The sequence below is a fragment of the Erigeron canadensis genome, chromosome 1 (genome assembly GCF_010389155.1).
Source record: "Erigeron canadensis isolate Cc75 chromosome 1, C_canadensis_v1, whole genome shotgun sequence".
Classification (NCBI taxonomy): domain Eukaryota; kingdom Viridiplantae; phylum Streptophyta; class Magnoliopsida; order Asterales; family Asteraceae; genus Erigeron; species Erigeron canadensis.
Genome location: NC_057761.1, coordinates 40086354 through 40107300, shown reverse-complemented (window position 1 = coordinate 40107300; position 20947 = coordinate 40086354). Strand labels below are relative to the sequence as shown.

Below are 20947 nucleotides of genomic sequence, written 5' to 3'. Positions count from 1 at the left end.
TCCATAACGACCATGTCCATCAAAGACCCTCACACGTGTATTCACATAATGAACTACATCAAGGTATTTAGAATACACATAGTAAGCAAGAACAACTTATAATGATATCAACAAGTATCCTAACAAGTCCTATGCTTTCACGCATGCACACATTGTCCCTCAATTGTCCCCTTGTCCTCCATTCTGTCATCACTCATGACACTCAAACATGTGCACAATCAAGTCATGTCATCAATCAAGAAAATCAAGCGTATGCATAATTGAACTATGTCACAAATTCAAGGCAAACATATAATTGCACACTCAAACAAGTCAACACACAAAAGTTGTATACTTTTCAGCCCGAATCTCAATTGAGTAGAGAGCTACGAAACTCACCTTGATTTCCAAGCAAAACGACAAGTTAATATCGAGCTATAGATGTCCAACGAGCGTCAAATGTCCACAACCGAAACTTCAACAACGATCTCAACCTACTTTACAACATCACATCATCACAAATGCATTCCAACAATGAGGCCTAACTTTCTATACTATGAGACAATCCCCAAAGGCATTAGAAGTGATTTAAGAACGTTTAAACAATACTTGAAGAGTTTTGGCTAAATAAGGTCCAATGACTTAGCACCAAAATTTGACGTAAAAATCAAAGTGTTTAGGAATGTGCTTAATCAATTTTGTTGACTTTAAAATGATGATACAAGACTAATAAACAAGTTTTGGATTATTAAAAGTCGACCTATAACAAAACGAAAAACTTGAGGAAAAGAGAGAAAGAGTGCGGCCGCTCGCACGGTCGGCCGTGTAAGCGTCTGCAGTAACTGGACACGTAGCATGGCCACAAGCACGGCGCGTCTGTCTGAGTGGTCGTGCTCCGACTGGGCAGATTTTTGAGTTCAAGGTCGACTAAAGAAGCTCCAAGACACATTTTTATGCATAAATCAACACATTTTAACATCATTAAACATAACCCACATCATAATCTTGATTCATAACATCAATCTTGACTCAAATTACACCAAAATCCATCCAAACCCTAATTTTGACCCAATTCCATTTTGAACCCAAATTTTACCAAGAACACTTAGATTGGACTAAGAGACATGATTAACAATATAAAATAGTGATTTTGAGTTAGAAATTACTTACCAAAACTTCCACCAAACAATGAACCTGAATTTGAACCCAAAAGGAGAAGTCTTGCACTTTGAGAAACCCAAATTTTGACAAGATGATGAAGGTGATGATAAACCCTTGATTTTACTAACAAATCTACTAATAACAATGATTTTGATGCAAGAAATCTAAAGAGAGAGAGAGATTTATGTGTGTGTGCGTGTGTTTTTGAGTTCTTGCAAGAAAGAAAGAAAGAAAGAGAGAAGGAGATAAGGAAATGAATGAATGGTTGGGATTGGGTGAAAGAATGGGAGGATAAGGTTGGTAAGCTAGATGGGTCACGGGTAGCGGGTCGGATCCACGAATGACCCGTTTCACATTCCTAGTCCATTGAACGCCAATTACCACCGTATGACCAAATAAAATGACTAATTGACCTCAATAAGCACGTTGCACACAAATGACCTCCAAAATGACCCCAAATATATTACTAACTAAAATTGTTAGTCTAATTGTACAAATAAATCGATGGTTAAAAGTCACGGATGTTACATCTTGTGTTTATGTAGACATTATACAAAAAAGTATTAATTATTTTTAAATTGGTTTAAATTGTTGATTGAAAATCAAAAAGTATGAATTAGATATATTTAAATTGAGTTTAAAGTGTAAATTGGTGATTAAAAACCAAAAAATATAAATTAATTTAGACATGTGTTGGTTTAATTAATTTTGAGAAATTGAAGGTTGTGATTGATCAATTGAGGTTATGTCAGTTGCCCTTTAGTATATATATTAAGATTAAGATAAGATAATACATTAAAGAATGTTGTATTATATATCGAGATCACATCTTTATATATAATAAAAGAAAATTGACCTAATATCTTATTAACCAATCATAACTGTCGATTTTATTAAACTGAAAATTGATGATGTCATTATTAATTTAATTATAAATTTAAAATCCTAATAAACATTATCCGAATATATCAATATATTATATATATTTATATTAATCTTTGTAGAAAAAATCTCACTAATTTACACTATTTTGTTTTTCATTAATAATTTACACTTTTTACCCTCACTAATACCTAATTTATAGTTATTACAATTTGAAACTATCAACTTGAGAAATGTTTTTTTTGGATTTTCATCATTTAATTAATTAAGAAAAATCTTAACATTTTATTTCTAATTTTTTTCTCCATAAAATCTTTCAATATACTAAAAGATATTTGCTCTAAAAACTTAATGACCAATCATAAATTTACCCTTTTTGACCAATCACAAAGTTGACTTCAATTTTAATTTTAACTTTATTTTACACTTTTTTTTTTCAGTCACAAATTTTCACTTTTTAACCATTAAAATCTAAAACTTTGATGGACATATAACAATTTTGTAATATTCAAATATCGTTATATATATCATAGTAAATGACTTTGATGAATATATATTTACAAATGTTTCACTATAAAATTGTGTTTTATAATATAGATCAGTTTTATTATGATTTTGTAATATTCAAATATTGTTATGTATATCACAGTAAACGACTTCGATGAACATATTTTATAAAATATTTTAGTATAATACTCAAAGTTTTATAATATAGACCAATTTTATTATGATTTTGTAAAATTCAAATAGCGTTATGTATATCACAATAAACGACTTCGATGAACATATTTTTAAAAATATTTACTATAAAACTCAAAGTTTTATAATCTAGATTAAATTTTTATTACAAAAATTGTAAACTAAGTTTTAAATCATAATAAACTAACATATAATATTGATAACGTCGTAAATTACCGTGTATTATACACGGGCCTAAATACTAATATTTGATTAAATAAAAACTAATAAACTAATATAAATCAATTAATACTTTAAATTACACCATCCATGTCTAACATCAACTACCAATCACCTTTTCACCACACAAAATTGTCTGCCCTGACCAACTAGCCTTGCAATACCGTCGCACGTTGTAAATTTGGGCACAATTCTAGTCCCTGTATTATATAACAACACGAATATATCAACCGAACACGACCCACTCATCAATCAGCAAATTCCTTTTGCTTTATTGATACGTTGCATATATATTATCGATCTCAACACATTTGTCTCATGTGAAAATTAAAGACACGTCTTTTGCATGTTTATATACAGATCGATCTACATAAAACCACCAAATTGTTAGCAATTGATTAGTTAAGTTAATTGGTGATAATATATAATTAGTGGAACTAGAATGCTTGTTCACAATCAAAATTGTTAAGATTTTTTAATTAAATCAAAAGGTTCAAATACAAATTTATATAAAATTACACACCACAATTATGAAAAAAAATTATTTTTTTTGTTTAGTGATATGTCAGTTTGTGCCTTCTGATATATCTCCGCCTACGTACATTTTGATAAACATTAATTATTATCGTAGTAATATGTAGTCTAGGTCAACCACCATGCAACAGTAACATGGATGTCGCACATTCTTTAATCTTTAACCCCTTCCTTAATTTCTTCTATCTTTCTAAACTACTTGTATGACTAATAAATCAATCTATTATATATAATAATCGCCCACTTGATGTCAGAGATTAACTAGTTACTACGAGCTAGTAACCCTTTACAGCTTCCAAAGGCAATAATTAGTAATTTTCAAATTAACATAGAGATGATTAATTCAACTTAAACTAGTTTAACTAGCCCGATCGATTGAAAGGCAACCATTTCGACCTTAAACTTACCGCAAAAGCAAGAGCAACAAGTGACGTAGTTGATAGACGACACCAACATGACCAATAATATATATATATATATATATAACACTCTAGTGAGAACAGTCTTAAAATAAGAACGGTGAGAACACTTAAAAAACATCATTTTGATGCATTAAAAGTCCATAAACTAACATAGTGCTTAACTAATTATGATTATTTAAGTGTATAACAACACATTGGCCTGTCAAAATCAAAAAAATCATGTTTTTTGTTTTGTGCATCCATTTTGGATGCATATTCTTCAAAATAATGCATCCACCAAAAAACGTGATTTTTTTGATTTTGACAGATCAATGTGTTGTTAAACACTTAAATAATAATAATTAGTTAAACACTATGTTAGTTTTATGGACTTTTAATGCATCAAAATGTAGTTTTTAAGTGTTCTCATTTGTTCTTATTTTAATTTCATTCTCATTTGAAAGCCACCCTATATATATATATATATATATATAAAGGCTTAATTAAGAAGATAGAATTGTGAAAGCCATACAATCGTATAGTGGATGCCCCCCTAGTCATTAATTATGCCAATTATGACAAAGTTATAATACTTGTGTAAGATTAACATCGCAAAATATAATATACGATGATGTTAATTAGTCAAAACCTATACAAAACTTATACAAGATGCTTTAAGCATTATATCATCCATAAAATAAAAAATACATTAATCATGAAAAGGACCCCTTATGTGTTCCTCTAGTAGATGATAGCCAAATTTACACCTAGCTACTTTTCTTCTATTATTATTTGGATGTCCAAACCTGCCTTATAAATTCTACCATCCATGCATAACAATCTCTCATACTATTCTTTACCCATTTATCTATGTCTCATATATAAATCCATACATTATATATTTATACACGCGCATACATATTATGGCAACTATTGATGACTCTCAAGCTAACTATTCTGCAAGTGAAACAACCACCACCAAGTTAAAGCTCTTTGGATTTCATGTACAAGGGGATGAAGAACTCGAATCCATGAAAATAATACCTTCTTTATCGTCTGTTGATGGCCGTAAATACGAGTGTCCATATTGCCACCGTGAGTTTGCAAACTCACAAGCTCTTGGTGGTCACCAAAACGCTCATAAGAAAGTACGCCAACAGTTAAAGCGTGCTCAAATTCAAGCCACTCGAAACACATTCATTAGAAATCCGATAATTCCCAATATCACTAATCCACAATATGGTGGCCGGATGATACTTCCATGTCCACCCACCGGCTTTATTCCTCATCCATCATGGGTTTACTATCCGCGAGCTCCTTATGCCTTGCATATGTCACACGGCTCTGTAGCAGCTTCTTATGCAAGTAACGCTAGGGAGCCGTTGACTCAGACAAATAGCCAACCCAGTTGTGGGTTGGCTGGAGGTGATGATGATGATGCAGTTGGAGTTGACTTGCATTTGAGACTATAGCCGAGCTAGCCATATATAGTTTGCCAATTTACCGGCTTGAATCTTGTTAAAAATTTGGGATATTTATTTTTGTTCGAGTAGTATTTTTGAGGGACTTTTAATCATAGCATGAATGGTATAAGCTCGATTAATAAAATCGCGGTTTTGTGAAAAGTTGCTGTAATTGTTCAAAAGATATGAAACGAAAAAAAAAAAAGAATAACCGTCCACCGATTAGACCAGTCCCTCGACCAAAGGCAAACGATCCTAATGGGCCAATACTAGACTTAATAGTTAATTTCCCAAAGTTGGGCCAACTAGCATTTTATTATGGGCTTATTTCTTTAGATATGAGAAACAGTAGTGGGCCAGACGGAGTGGATATTACCCAGATTTTGAGGCCAGAATTTGGACGACAGGGGTGAAGCTGAGATTGTGGGATCATGTACATGTATATTGGTTATCAGAAGGTCTAGTTTACGGATGGTTTTTTTTTTTTTTTCGGTCTTTATGAGAGTCTTTTTTGTTGTCATATTGTGAGTTACAAGTATATATTTTTGCTCTAAGGGGTACGTACTTGTTGTCGTTTCCAGACACCCGCCTCTTCCTTGTTATTTTTTGGTTGATTGTAACTCTAAGCCTCCTTCTTGCTAATTTTTTCACTAAAAGCTTGTAGCCGGGCAAAGAAATTTTTGAATTTATTACGAGTAATTTAAAATAAAAACATATACATTCATATTGGCGGCGTTAATCTACAAAATAGAGTTTTAGACTGTGCCATTTTGCTAATAATGGTGAATCATCTGAGTTTCAAGTGTGTCCAATTTGCACTTTTGGTTAAAATGATGCTTTTATTATATATTGTAGTAATTAGCAGACTAGTTTTGCTCACAAACGCCAAGATGAGCCCAAACAAATACTACTAATCACCAGAGATGTTAATATATTCGAGTTAAAATGATGCTTTTATTATATATTGTAACACAGCTGTATAGTTTTTCCCGAACCTACAAAACACGAATGAGATGTTAATAAGTAGGGAGGAGCAAAAGGAATTGAATGAACTTGGCCCGCCCGACAAAACCTGAAACTTAATCCTATCTTTGTAAATCAGTTTCTAATTACTATCCATGTAAATCGGTTCAAAGTAAAGAGAAGATTTGATCAGAAAAAAGAGTTACCTTGACCTTCGTATCGTTTACATAAATAAATAGAGCCTGAAAGCATTTTTCCGTTTCTTCATTTTCTCGATCGTGTGACGACTCCATCTCAAACTCTTCTTCTATTGCTTTTTGGACATCGATCTTCGACACGTCTGAGACAGGTAGTTCATGCTCATCAAAAACCTGCAATGAGGTGAAACAACGAGGTCGTTACACATATATAACCCGGACCAAATCAGATTCGATAACGAGGAGAAAAAAAGACATGCTTTTAATTACAGAGAAACCTGTTACCTGGTATGCTCCAGCTTCAAAGGTGGGACTCAGAATAGCACATTCAAAAGCACAACGTACCTTTGGAGACACACTCAACTACCTCATCCGGAGAAGTAGTCTTTTAAGATATCGGATATAGCGGGTACCCTAACTACCTGCACAGCATAAGTATCGCCCACGGTCAGTCGGGCGTCGATCTGAAAGAGCCTTCTCCAGAGGTTTTCGTACGCGCGCTCTCGTATCGGGGCACAAATATTTTCAAATCTTTTACAATGTTTCCTTAAACGAGATGCATTACAATTTTTTGTAATATAGTTATTTTATACCAACAACAAACGTACGTATCTCAATTTTAAGAAATTTTTTTACGGATAAGACTCAAATAAATTCAAATGGTGGTGTAGATACCGGACTTGTGTGTACGTGGACAAGTTCGGTGTCTAAGACACCGGACTTCCCACTTTTGCAAAATACCAGGCTAAAGTTCCTACTTACACTATTTAAATTGATTTGAGTCCTATCCGTAAAAAAATTCTAATTTTAATCTTACCTTTTACTTATTCTATTACCTTATTTGTTTCAATCGGTCGATCTGTACGTGTATATTCTATTAATAACAAGAATAATCACATCATAAATCATAATATATTTCATTCTATATGAATTTCTAATACAAAATCATATATCATAATATATATCATTCTATATGAATTTCTAATACAAGTAATGTTTTTAGGAAAATGCTAAATAAAACCCTTAATTATGACTTCACTTAACGTGCATAAAAAGGTTGTACGTTTCCATATCAAAAGCTCACCCCTGATTTTTATGGTAAGTGTACAACTATTTAATGCACCTTAATTAACGAAAGCTCTTAAGGCTTCGTTTAGCAAAATCCATGTTTTTACTAAAATTAAAAAAGTTACATAATTAAGTATTAGTGATCCATAAAAGCGCCTCATTTTACTTACTAAATCTTATTCAAATTACAAAAAAAGTACATATTTTAATAAGACGACTAGGTTATGTTACGAAGTATCAGATGAGCACCAAACTGAGGTGGCAGAGTGAACACCGGAAAAGGAGAATGTTTGTAAGATGGAGAAAGTTCAAACGAGAAACTTTGAAGAATCATCGTTATCGCGGTTTTTGCTTCCGTCAAGGCAAAATTTTGCCCAATGCAAATACGAGGACCGCTAGAGAATGGAAAATATGGACTTGATCCTTTTCCTTTTGTTGCATTCAACATTCCATCCGAGAATCTTTCGGGTTTGAACTCATTTGCATCTTCACCCCATATATCACGGTCATGATGAATTTGGATCATGGCCAAGGCTAGTTGCATACCGGGTGGTATCATCATGTTCCCTAGCTTTGTCTCCTTAACGGTTGCTCGTTCCATCATTACCACCGGTGGGTATAACCTGAGAGCCTCGTATAAGATCATTGTTAAAACCTTGAGGTTTTTAAGTCCTTCAAAATCGAGTTCGCGATTACCGAAGACTTTTTGTATCTCTTCTCGAGCTAGAACTTGCCATTCTTTGTGTAATCCCAAACACACCATAGTCCACACAATCAAACTTGAGGTTGTGTCGGATCCAGCAATGTAAAATAATTTACATTCTTCAATTACATCTTCCATACTCATTCCAACTCCATTTTCTTCAATCTCTTTTGAATTAGATTCTAACAAAATTCCAAGTAGATCGTCACAGCTACATTCCCCTGTCTCGATTGCCTTCTTCTTCTTGTCGATTATACCCTTTAGCAACGTGTGGAGCTCTTCACAATTTTGTTTAAACTTCTTGTTTGCTCTCGTTGGTATGAACCTAATCAATTTTCAAATTAACGTAAAGTATAGCAGGTAACATTACCATATTATCTTCTGAATTGTTACCTTCTGCCGGGTAGATAAAGTATAGACAACATTTGGAACAAAAGGTCAACTTGATCTCTTTGGATTCGGAATATCTTCTCCCCTTCTTTGTAATTGCTACCAAATGCGGTTCGTGAAATCACCTCACCCGCCAAGTTATCAATATACGGCCATACGTCAACTTCAGTGTAATCAGTTCCGCCAATTAGCAGCTCCAATTTGTGGACCATATCACTGCAACTGGAGCGGATAGCCGAGAACATGATCTATATGCACATATCAAGCCATACAATAATTAGATTTTGAATATGAAAATGAGATACATTCATTTCGGCCCATTCTATAGGAAAAATAATGGGCCATCTCTAACGAATATTGGTATTCAACAAAAGAAAACCAACCTTGAGATTTTGAAGATTGAAAGCAGGATTAATTATTTTTCTATGTTTGGTCCATTTGTGACCTTCACTGACAAGAAGTCCACCGATGATGCTATCCCGAAATGGCTCAGGATGTTGCTTCTGAAACTCGTTGGGCCTTGATAGTATCTCTTTTATCAACTCCGGATCTGTTACATACATCCTTGGGTTTGGCCCAACCCATATGAACGATTTTTCACCTATGAAACATCGTTTAGCTCAAATGGTTAGAGCGTTTGGTTGGACATATATGTACTTCCGCAATATTTCATAATCAAAAATATAGAAACAAATTAAATAATGAACTATTTAAAGCCATAAATTGTTAAAGAAAGAAAGAAAGAAAGAAACTGTCAGTGCCGCTTTTTACGGGTTTTGAGCCCCAACACTTTGATGGTATATCGGGGAGGTTAAGATGTAGGCAGACCTTACCTCTACCTAAGTAGAGAGAGACTGCTTCTATTTTTTAACTAAATGAGAGAAAAGACCCTCCAACCCTTGTGTGAGAAGATGATCGAACTCATGACCACTATCTCCAAAGGGAGGGTGTTAGATAAGGTTAGTTATATACTCCACCAAATTCTTTGATACAAGAAAACAACCATGGTTGAGCAACACTAGATCAAGTTATTATATAGCACAAAAGGCATAGAGAAAAAGAAGCTTGAAACGGTCACAGGTATGACTTGGTTAGGCCATGTACTACCGATTAAAAAAAGAAGCTAGAAATCAGTTAGTACATACCATATTTGGTGATGATATGATGATCAAAAGGGAGAGCATAGGAAGTGATATCATGAGTGATTGGACTAGGCTTTGATCTACCTTCTTTGATCATTGTTGCAACCTCTCTCATGTCACCTAGTGGAAACTTGTACGAGTTACCTTTATAACCTTCATTTCTGAGCCATTTCTCTAGCTTCTTTGGCTTCAACCATACCATGTTTACTACTTTCCATGCCCACCTCATTATCACAACTATAAAAATAGTGACCGCCACTTTACCAAATGTTTCCATTGTTTAATTTTGGGAGAAATAGAGATAGTATGATTACAATGTTATATGTATCTTTCAGCTTTATATAAGTAGCATGCATTTGACGATGCTATCTAGAGCCCACGTTTATTTATGCTTTTAATTATTTGATTAGTGAAAAAGAAGATAGATCGACAAGGACTACTACTCGTAATATATGTTCATCTATCTATACGAGGTTTGTTTCAGCCCATGCCGAGAGTATAGTATGCCACTTAATATTTGTTTTAGTACATATGGTTTGTCCTGCCTATTGGCGGACGGGTTAGTGGGTTAGTCCAATAGGTTAGAGGCTTCGTCCGTCTGGGTTAGGCCAATTGGTTACCTTTAGCGTATATTGATAGGTAACTTTAGAATGAGCAATGCGGCAAATCCAAATAATACGGATGATATCAAACAGAAGAGTTTAATATTACTTTTGTCATTTTCTTCGGTCGTTGTAAATCACTATGATTCTGACTTATATATTAGAGAAAATTACTTTTTTTTTTCCTTCGAATTAACAGGATTTTCAACTATTGTAAATCAATTACAGAAAAAACCCCGAAGTTAGTTAGTTTTTTCAGTTTTGACTCCGCAACCAAACGCCATCTATTTGGTCCGTTAAAAAAGGGGCATATTCGTCATTTCGCTCTCATTATTTTTCTTCCATACTCAAACACCACCGGATCTTCATAACATCATTCTCAAAATTAAAAAACCCACCATTCCCAATCCAATAAAAACCCCAAATCCACAAACTTTGAATATCAAAAATCAAATCCGCTTTTCTCTCTCTCTTAGATTTGATGGATTGGAATGGGTCTATATCTAACTCATATATATCTCTTTCCCAAAAACATAATCTCTACCTATATCTAAATCCACAACAAACACACAAGAAAAACACACACAACCCAACAAGTGACTTATTTCATCGGCTATACAAATCACTGACATGTACATAGTAACATTTATAAGATGAAAACGTGGCTGAGCTTCGGTGGTGTGTACGGCGGCGACAAGGCAGAATTGCAGCAGTGGGCAAGTAATGGTGGCGCGACAGCGGCTGAGTAGCGGTGGTGCTCGGTACATAATGTAAATGGGTTTTTGATTATTAATCCCGAATATGAATCTAATGGGTTTCGAGTTATTTAAATTGGTTTATACTTTCACTTTTTCAGATCTATTGATCTATAGATCGACTATATATAGATCTATAATCATGAAGATATATAATAATATAAATTTGGTTGTTGGTATTCAAAGTTTGATTGAAGGATTAAAGGAAAATGACTCTAGTGAATGAATATTGAGGGAATCGAAATGACTCTCATGTCCAAAGTTATATTTAATATTGATATTTTGTTATGGCACATTATAGTTTTCAATGATTGTTTGATAGGAATTTATTTGTCTGGGTTTATATTTTATGTATATATTAGAAAGATATATTGGAAAGATATTATCTGCTGGTTATTGACTATGGTAGAAGAGAATGAAAATGAAATGGGGAATTTGCCCCTCACTTAACGAACCAATTAGGCGGCGTTTGGTTGCCGAGTAAAAACTGAAAAAAATTATCAATTCTGAGATTTTTCTGTAATTAATTCATTTAAGGATAATAACTAAAAATTTTGTCAACTTGAGGGAAAAAATTTAATTTTCTCTATATATTAAAATGAAAGATGATAAACACAATTACACAAAGGCTATCCGCTATAGTTAAGAACTACGTATACGAAAGTTACTTTTGGTTATTATTTATATTGTAAACCTGTCGTTGGCAATGATACTTGATGGACGTACACTCTTATCTTAAGTACAAACAAACATATTGGCCCAAATTAATTAATTTGGTACGTTGTTATCTATAGCTCAAACTCAATGGACTTTGGGTATATATGTTTGTCACAATTTTATTTTAAAATGTATAAATCTCTATCTCTACCACATTATAAAGCATTTGTTCTTTCCAAAAATTTTCAATTTTCAACTTTTAACTTTTCAACCACTCATTTCCCCTCTCTCTACAAATCTCAACCGCTCATTTTTTTTTTCTCTACTTCATAAATCACTTTAATTCTATAATTCATTCAAAATCGTTTATCTCAAAAACCGTACATCAAAAAATTATAAAATTTATATGGGTGTTCTTAAAATTCATGATTTTTCATTAGAGAGGTCATTCGATATAGTTTTGACGAATTTTTGGCTATCACACTCTATGACCTATCACCTCCTATGACTCATCACACTCTATGACCTATCGCCCCATCATCTCACCGCCGTAACGCGCGGGTACTTATCACACACGCTAAATCGATATATGGCCATACGTCCACTTCAATGGAAATGGTTCCAGAGGCCGTAATTAGCAGCTCCCATTTGTCAACCATTTCAATACAGCTTGAGCAGATAGCCAAGAACATACTCTATGTATATATCAATATGTATATATCAATAGTTAAAGAAAATGCTAACTACAGTCATAGGGCTGTCATTGTACGTTATGCATAAAATGAAAAAAAAAAACTATATCTTCCATAATTAAACATTCATCCCTAAATTATTTGATAAAAAAACACAACTATTTATGCAAGTTAATGAGAGTCCACCTATATTTTAGCAAAAATCCTATTCCCAATTATTATTTTTTCTACAAAATTTCAAACATGATATGTATGATGCACCGAAACTCCAAACGGATAGGCGTAACCGTTTCAGAAACTCCATGGAAACGGAAACTCATACGAAACGTTTCCTTGAAGTTTCCGTATATACCAAAACGTTTCTGTGAAGCTTCCATACCGTATCTAATTAATATTAGGATTTCAATGAGCTTTTTCTATTCCAAAAACGATGGTCATTTTGGGACTATGCATACCCCCAAACACAAAACAACTAAATTATACAATTGAGAAGACCATCAACCTTTTTATATTCCAAGATTGATTATTAAAAATTGAATCTGTGATCATCAGTCACCATCAAACATATGTTATAAACATATATAATTATATATAAAAATTTAATCTGTGATCATTGGATTAAATATAATACTATCTTCATTACATGTGAAGATGCATCTGCAGCTACGCAATGTAATACATCATTTTTTATTTTAATATATAATTATTATCATGGAGAGTTGTGGAATTAATATTTACATCTTTAACAATTAGCAGGTACGAGAACGTTAAAGCGCTGTAATAACAATGCATAACTTACTAAATGATATAAAAATCAAATAAACAGGGGAGCATATCTTTCATAAAAAAAACTGTATAGAACTATTGTTGGAATAAACATGGTTTGATTCAAGGGAAAATACTCACCAGATGATTCTGTGGAACCTGTAAAGGCATTAAACATGTTTACCATTGATTTCGGGTTACCAAAACAAAGTGATTGAATAGTAATGGGATGAGTAATTTGGCTGTTGCTTGATGCACGAATTGGAGAGGAGAAAACACAGAATTTAGTTAGGGATTATGTGTAGCGATTAACTTTAACTTAAGGTTAATTACCCTCTATTTATAATGAGAGTAATTATACATTCAACCCCTTTGGTATTTAATGTGTGTACCTTTAGTCCTCTTAGTTACAATCACCTAATGGGAAACCCTATACTACGTCTCTAAGTGTGTCAGGCCATGGTCATAGCAAGGCACCACATATAGGTTCTAAAAATCATATTATTTACATATTAGTATTAATTATTAAATCTTATTCGGTATACAAGTCGAAAATTACATATTAAAAAATAAGATAAACTACGATGATATGTTACGTAGCATCAAATGCGCACCAAACTGGGGTGGCATAGTGAAGATAGGAAAAGGAGAGTGTTTGTAAGACGGAGAAAGCTCAAACGAGAAACGTCTAAGTATCATTGCCATCGCAGTTTTTGCTTCCGTCATGGCAAAATTTTGCCCAATGCAAACACGAGGACCACTAGAGAATGGAAGATATGGACTTGATCCTTTTCCCTTTGTTGCATTCGAAATTCCATCCAAGAATCTTTCAGGTTTAAACTCAGATGCATCTTCACCCCATATATCCCGATCGTGATGAATATGGATCATGGCCAAGGCCAAAGTCACACCTGGTGGTATCATCATGTTTCCTAGCTTTGTCTCCTTGAAAGTTGCCCGTGTCGTCATGATTACCGGTGGGTATAACCTAAGAACCTCGTATAGGATCATTGTCAAAGTTTTGAGGTTTTTAAGTCCTTCAAAATCAAGTTCGCGATTACCAAAAACTTCTTTTATTTCTTCTCTAGCCCGAACTTGCCATTCTTTGTGTAATCCTAAACAGACCATGGTCCATACTACTAAATTTGAGGTTGTGTCGGATCCAGCAATGTAAAATAACTTACATTCTTCAATTACATCTTCCATACTCATTCCAATTCCATTTTCTTCAATCTCCTTTGAATTTGATTCTAACAGAATTCCAAGTAAATCATCACAACTACTTTCTCCTGTCTCGATTGCTTTCTTCTTCTTGTCGATTATACCTTTGAGTACATTTTGAAGCTCCTTGCGATTTTGATTAAATTTCTTGTTTGCTCTTGTGGGTATGAACCTAAATTAATTTCAAATAAATTAACACGATATATATCCAAACATCAGTACCATCGCATTAATTGCCATAAGTTACCTTCTTCCGGGGAGAAGAAGCATGAACAACATTTGGTGCAAAAGATCAATTTGTTCTCTTTGAATTTGGAATATCTTCCTTCCTTCTTCGTAGTTGCTACCAAATGCAGTTCGTGAAATCACATCACCCGCCAAATTATCAATATAAGGCCATACATCAACTTCAATGGAATCATCGATTCCGGTGGTTAGCAATTCCCATTTACACACCATTTCACTACAACAGGACTGGATAGCCGAGAACATGATCTGTGCAGATGATGTTTTAGATTTTGAACATAAAGACAAGCAACAATATTCTTTCGGCCCATGTACAGGCAAATGGGTCATTTATTTTTATTATACTTTAATGTTATATATGGTTGTTTGTTAACTTTAAAACTTATATTTTGTTATAAAATGCATATTTGGTACCATTATTGAATGAATTGTAATCTGATTATATTCGTTGAATTGTAACAAGTTTTGTAGTATTTTATATTAAAGAAAATTATAATAACCACCGGCCAAAAACCGATACTACCATTAAACGGATACCGGTACTATTCTATATGATTAAAATATCTGTTTTTAAAACATTTGATTTAAATATTTAGGTGCAAGTGTTGAATAGATTGAGGAAAAGCTTTGACTTTTGATTCATTTATGTCATATAATAGGTGGGCTTTCTGTGTCATATTTCGTTTTGGTATGTCACCCCTTTCTTTGTATCTTCTGGGTGGGTCATATACTCATATTTATCATTTTCAATCACATTAATATATTACCATTAATTAATCAATAAAAAGTTTGACTACTATCGGAATTAAATAAAAAACACCAACCTTGAGATTTTGAAGATTAAAAGCAGGGTTGATAATTTTTCTATGTTTGTTCCATTTCTGACCCTCGGTGACGAGAAGTCCACCAACGATGCTATCCCGAAATGGTTCGGGGTGTGGCTTGGGAAAGTCGTCAGGTCTTGACAAAATCTCTTTTACCAACTCTGGATCCTTTATATACACCCTTGGCTTTGGCCCCAACCATATGAACGCCTTTTCACCTATATATATGTTTGGGTTCAAATAATGTAGGGATGAGCATTTGGACCGAAATCGTGACCCGACCCGGAACCAACCTGAACAAACCCGCCCGAAACACTAACGGCCGGGTCACGGGTCACGTTTTTAATGCATTCGCAGGTCATGGGTTGGACGGATCGGGCCGGGTCAGGTGAAAGGCAAAAACCAGAAAATTGTGAAAGAAACCCGTGACCCGTCCGAACCCGATCCGACCCGGACCTTCACGGGCCGGGTTACGGTTACATTTTTCATGCTTTCGGAGGTCGGGCCGCATTTTACCAGGTCAGGCCGGGTTTCAACCCGTGCACATGGTTGGTTAGCCTACGTTTTGGTGTGACATTTTGAAAGTATTTATTTATCATCATATAATGAATTTTGCAAAGGCATAAATAATAAACATCCTTGCTACAAAAATCATATATCAACTATAGATAGATAGATCAACATCAAACACTAGATCAAACCAAATATAACAAAAACATAATGATGGAAAATTAAATAGTTATGGACCTGGGATCTAGCTAAGGTTATCCCGTGACTAAATTATCAATTTAAATCTCTAATTAAGTTGACCTAGTGATTATTCCATATCTTTACAAGAGGTCCCAATTTCGAATCTCACTAGGTAGGTTATATCCTGGGGTGATCAAGAAAGGATGTAGAAAAGGGTCACTAACTTGGTTAGCCCGCATACATCTATCTGAGTAAAAAAAATCTAGTGTTTAGAAAGAAAAAAACTAATTAAAGAAGCTAGAAGATCATGAATTAGTTAATTAAAACATACCATATTTGGTGATAATGTGATGATCAAAAGGGAGAGCATAGGAAGTGATATCATGAGTGATCATTGGAATAGGCTTTGATCTACCTTCTTTCACCATTTTTGCAAACTCTCTCATGTCACCTAGTAGAAACTTGTATGAGTTACCTTTGTATCCTTCATTTCTAAGCCATTTCTCTAGTTTCTTTGGCTTCAACCATACCCAGTTCACCACTTTCCATCCCCATCTCACTATCACAACTATAAATATAGTGACCGCCACTCTACCAAATGTTTCCATATATGTTTTTTTTTTCTTTCTTGTTTCTTCAGAGGAAGAAAGAGAGTATGATTATTAATGAAATATTTTTTACCTTCATATATATATCATCCACTATTCCACTTGATGATGCTATCAAGAGCTAGTCTGTAGCCACGTAATTTAGAGTATATTTTATGTTTCGTTACAAAACAACATATAAAATATAAATGAATTTGTTTATTCAACTATGTTGACGTACAATGACTAAATTTAAAAGTTATAACTATAACGTAGCAAAATAGGAACTGACTTCGACTTATTGGTAATTGTACCCTTATTTTGATAACACAATTTTTTTTAAGTTCGTAGAAACTTTTAAATTTTATATTGGAATATATGATTTTTTTTGTTCATTCACATGTGAAACGTTATAAATATATGTTGCAGATTAAAAAAAATTTCAAAACCTTGTATATAGTCGTTTGTCACATGTGAATAAAAAGTGTGAACAAATTCATTCACAAGTTCATAAAAAGGCTACTTTGAAGGTTTTTTCAAAAAATATCTTTTACAATATATATTTTTATATCATTTCACATGTGAATGAACATAAAACATGTGAACAAATATATAAATTAAAGGTTCTCATAGTTCTTAAATAAATGATTCTCAAAATAAGGAAACTCTATTGTTAACATTTATAATCATACGGTATTCCATTCAAGTTCAATTCAATTTCCCGTTTATAAAAAAAAACAAAAGTCTTTGTTATTAATAATAAAATATATCTTAAGAACTGTTAGTTCTTATTTTTTTTTTTAACTATTAAATGACTGAATTGATTAAAAAAAATGTATATATAAATTAAGTCATTTTTTTTTTTATTACTTGTAAGTCACAAAACAAAAAAATTTTATTGACTTAAGTCTAAGTGTCAAACAAACATGTCTTTAATTTTTACTTTTGAATTTTCCTCGATTCTTATTTCTTAAATAAATTTACAATCTCTTAATTTCATACACATTTTTGTTGTATTTTCCTTTGAAAAATCTTATATAACAAAATAATACTTAAAAGATAGTAAGCTGCTTTTAATGACACAAAAAGTTTTGGATGTTGTTTTTCACCTTTTTATGGCACGATTTTGAAAAAAAAACTTATCATATAATTCATCTCTTTGATAATTAAATGTATACTACTCCATATTGCATGTACTTGGATTATTTTTTTTTATCACATCATACAACATTTACGTTGTGAAACGGTGTTTTGCTAAGTTTGTAGTAGTAGACTAGTAGTATATGATATACAAAGTTACATGCAAACCATCATACGTTGCGTATAATCAAAGGAGCGCCAAACTGGGGCGGAAGGGTGAATACAGGGAAAGGCGAATGTTTGTAAGACGGCGAAAGCTCAAAAGAAAAGCGTTGAAGAATCTTTGCCATGGCAGTTCTTGCTTCCGTCATAGCAAAGTTTTGCCCGATGCAAACACGAGGACCGCCACCAAATGGTAGAAACGAATTTGTTCCTTTCCCATTATTTGTTGCATTCACGACTCCTTCTGCGAACCTTTCAGGTTTAAACTCGGTTGCATCTTTGCCCCATATTTTAGGGTCATGATGAACATGGATCGGGGCTAAGGCTAATTGCACACCCGGAGGTATCATCATATTTCCTAGCTTCGTCTCCTTTAAAGTAGTCCGTACATACATTATTGCAGGCGGATATAGCCTAATAACCTCGTATAGTATCATTGTTAAGATCTTGAGGTCTTTAAGGCCTTCGAAATCAAGTTCCCCTTTACCAAAAACTTGTAGTATCTCTTCTCGAGCTTTAACTTGCCATTCTTGATGCAAACTTAAACAAATCATAGTCCAAACAATCCAATTTGAGGTTGTTTCTGATCCAGCCATGTAAAATAACTTACATTCTTCTATCACATCTTCCATGCTCATTCCAACCCCATTTTCTTCAATCTCTTTCGAATTTGATTCTAGCAAAATTCCAAGTAAGTCATCACGTATATGTTCTCCCATCTCGATTGCTTTCTTCCTCTTGTCAATAATACCCGTCAATGCCAATCGAAGCTCGTGAACGTTTTGTTGAAACTTCTTGTTGGCTTTTGTGGGTATAAATCTGTATTATATTTCAAAATAAAATTAGTAAAACATATTTATACATGATTGATATTACAACATGTCATTGTAGATAATAATTACCTTCTTCCAGGAAGATGAATTATAAACAGCATTTGGAATACAAGATTTATTTGTTCCCTGTTGATTTGGAATATCTTCATTCCTTCTTCGTAAGAACTGCCAAATGCAGTTCGTGAAATTACTTCACCAGATAAGTTATTGATATCTGGCCATACATCCATTTCAGTGGACTCATTTCCGGCAGTTAGCAGTTCCCACTTCTGGACCATATCACTACAACTCGAGTAGATCCCCAAGAACATGATCTATGCACATATCAATCCTTCAACTATTTTTAGATGTTGCACATTACAACTGGTTACAAGTAAAAGATTGATTTGTTGCATATAATCCATTCGCTAAATAACTTAAATTATCATTGTAATAGTATTGCTTCTAACAAAAATTTAACATGAAAGCAAGCCCAGTAATGGACCTTTGTAGGTAGCCCAACTGGATCGGCCCTACGCCATATATGGGGCACCAATTTTAAGCCCAACAATAACTATAATCTTTATCCCCAAGTTCAAGAATGCTATAAGAATGACTATCCAAATCGTTAATTTTGATGCATATATATAACTATATATGAGTGAAAAATATTTGCTATGGTTGTTTTGATACATTTATTTATATATACTTGCTATCTTTTTATTATTAATGAAAATTTTGGTGTTTTAGCCCAATTTAAATTATCATGTGGGGCTTTTAAAATCTACGGGACAGGCCTGCTACAAAGAAACAACGTAAAGTCAACTGCTCCCAAAATGTAATGTAATTTATAGAAACCAACCTTGAGATTTTGAAGATTAAAAGCTGGATCGATTATTCTCCTATGTTTGGTCCATTTGTGACCCTCAGCAACAAGTAGACCGCCAAAGATGCTATCTCGAAGTGGCTCTGGTGGCTTCTGAAACTCATTTGGTTTTGATAGTACCTCTTTGATCAGCTCGGGGTCCCTGACGTACACCCTTGGGTGTGGCCCAAACCATACAAATGATTTCTCACCTGTCAAACAATTACCACAACGGTGTTTTAAAGTGATTGTTCATATCAAGTTCAAAATAATTTTGAATAGTAACACAATTGTCCCTGATATGACTAGAAACTACAACCTCCTGAATGATAGATAATCGAAATAAAGGGAACAAAATATAGAGAAAAGGAGAAGCAAGCAATACCATATTTAGTGATGATATGATGATCAAAAGGGAGAATATATGAATTAATATCATGAGTAGTGATTGGGATGGGTTTTGACTTAGCTTCCTTCATCATTGTTGCAAGGTCTTTCATGTCACCGGTTATAAGCTTGTATGGATTACCTTTGTATCCTTCATTCCTCAGCCACTTTTCAAGCTTTTTGGGCTTAAACCATACCCAATCTATCACTTTCCATCCCCATCTTACTAGTACAGATATAACAATTGTCATCACAATTTTGCTCCATGTTTCCATCACCTTCTTTCTTTCTTTTTATTTTTTTTATTTTTTTATTTTTTGTATCAAAAATGACGGTATTATCAGTCAACTACTAACCTTAAAACTCAATATATAACATCCAAGTTATATATAGAGGTTCTATACTTCTGTTAGATTTTTCGTGTGGTAGATTCGGTTTTATTTGTTTTTATTCGTAGAACTGGAAAGGGTGGTGTTCTGTTAATATGGTTGGATATAAAAATCCCACTAAATATTTTGTCTTTATATCTTTGTCATTATAGGCCTCATTACTTTATATTAATCGATAATAAAAAGATTATCGATTTTCTGCTTGATGTAAAATCAACTACTCCGTAATTGGTTATATCTTTGTCATGATAGGACCAATTAACCACCACCAAAGTGGTCTAGTTACTCTAGTGGTCAAGAATCACGTTTCTTCACAGCATGTCTAACGTCAAAACCCCGTTAAAGTTGTGTA

The 20947-nt window shown here is 33.5% G+C and overlaps 4 protein-coding genes across 4 annotated transcripts; 1 reads left to right on the top strand and 3 right to left on the bottom strand.

The window, feature by feature from the left end:
- Window positions 1-4798: 4798 nt before the first annotated feature.
- LOC122592229 (zinc finger protein GIS3-like) lies at window positions 4799-5347 on the top strand. The gene has a single exon (XM_043764426.1). It carries the CDS (start codon window positions 4799-4801, stop codon window positions 5345-5347), a length of 549 nt encoding a protein of 182 aa, XP_043620361.1.
- A 2436-nt stretch (window positions 5348-7783) lies between these two features.
- LOC122586004 (cytochrome P450 CYP72A219-like) lies at window positions 7784-10078 on the bottom strand. The gene is made up of 4 exons (XM_043758119.1): window positions 9805-10078; window positions 9043-9260; window positions 8663-8907; window positions 7784-8594 (listed from the first exon to the last, which is right to left on the bottom strand). The coding sequence occupies exons 1-4, from the start codon at window positions 10076-10078 to the stop codon at window positions 7784-7786; spliced, it is 1548 nt and encodes a 515-aa protein (XP_043614054.1).
- Window positions 10079-13757: 3679 nt separating this feature from the next.
- On the bottom strand, window positions 13758-16897 carry LOC122585400 (cytochrome P450 CYP72A219-like). The gene is made up of 4 exons (XM_043757533.1): window positions 16585-16897; window positions 15564-15781; window positions 14741-14988; window positions 13758-14665 (listed from the first exon to the last, which is right to left on the bottom strand). The coding sequence occupies exons 1-4, from the start codon at window positions 16859-16861 to the stop codon at window positions 13852-13854; spliced, it is 1557 nt and encodes a 518-aa protein (XP_043613468.1). The 5' UTR covers window positions 16862-16897; the 3' UTR covers window positions 13758-13851.
- Window positions 16898-18034: 1137 nt separating this feature from the next.
- On the bottom strand, window positions 18035-20486 carry LOC122585695 (cytochrome P450 CYP72A219-like). Its single transcript, XM_043757819.1, has 4 exons — window positions 20205-20486; window positions 19817-20031; window positions 19045-19289; window positions 18035-18961 (listed from the first exon to the last, which is right to left on the bottom strand). Exons 1-4 carry the CDS (start codon window positions 20479-20481, stop codon window positions 18151-18153), a joined length of 1548 nt encoding a protein of 515 aa, XP_043613754.1. The 5' UTR covers window positions 20482-20486; the 3' UTR covers window positions 18035-18150.
- Window positions 20487-20947: the final 461 nt, after the last annotated feature.

What these genes read in the sequence shown, in the direction of transcription:
- LOC122585695 (XM_043757819.1), bottom strand. Translation starts at nt 20,481, where the DNA reads ATGGAAACATGGAGCAAAATTGTGATGACAATTGTTATATCTGTACTA. An exon ending in TCATATCATCACTAAATATG is followed by an intron (nt 20,032 to 20,204) that starts GTATTGCTTGCT and finishes ATTGTTTGACAG; the next exon opens with GTGAGAAATCATTTGTATGG. An exon ending in ATTCATCTTCCTGGAAGAAG is followed by an intron (nt 18,962 to 19,044) that starts GTAATTATTATC and finishes AATATAATACAG; the next exon opens with ATTTATACCCACAAAAGCCA.
- LOC122585400 (XM_043757533.1), bottom strand. Translation starts at nt 16,861, where the DNA reads ATGGAAACATTTGGTAGAGTGGCGGTCACTATATTTATAGTTGTGATA. An exon ending in TCACATTATCACCAAATATG is followed by an intron (nt 15,782 to 16,584) that starts GTATGTTTTAAT and finishes ACATATATATAG; the next exon opens with GTGAAAAGGCGTTCATATGG. An exon ending in CTTCTTCTCCCCGGAAGAAG is followed by an intron (nt 14,666 to 14,740) that starts GTAACTTATGGC and finishes AAATTAATTTAG; the next exon opens with GTTCATACCCACAAGAGCAA.
- LOC122586004 (XM_043758119.1), bottom strand. Translation starts at nt 10,078, where the DNA reads ATGGAAACATTTGGTAAAGTGGCGGTCACTATTTTTATAGTTGTGATA. An exon ending in TCATATCATCACCAAATATG is followed by an intron (nt 9,261 to 9,804) that starts GTATGTACTAAC and finishes GATGTTTCATAG; the next exon opens with GTGAAAAATCGTTCATATGG. An exon ending in CTTTATCTACCCGGCAGAAG is followed by an intron (nt 8,595 to 8,662) that starts GTAACAATTCAG and finishes AAAATTGATTAG; the next exon opens with GTTCATACCAACGAGAGCAA.
- LOC122592229 (XM_043764426.1), top strand. Translation starts at nt 4,799, where the DNA reads ATGGCAACTATTGATGACTCTCAAGCTAACTATTCTGCAAGTGAAACA.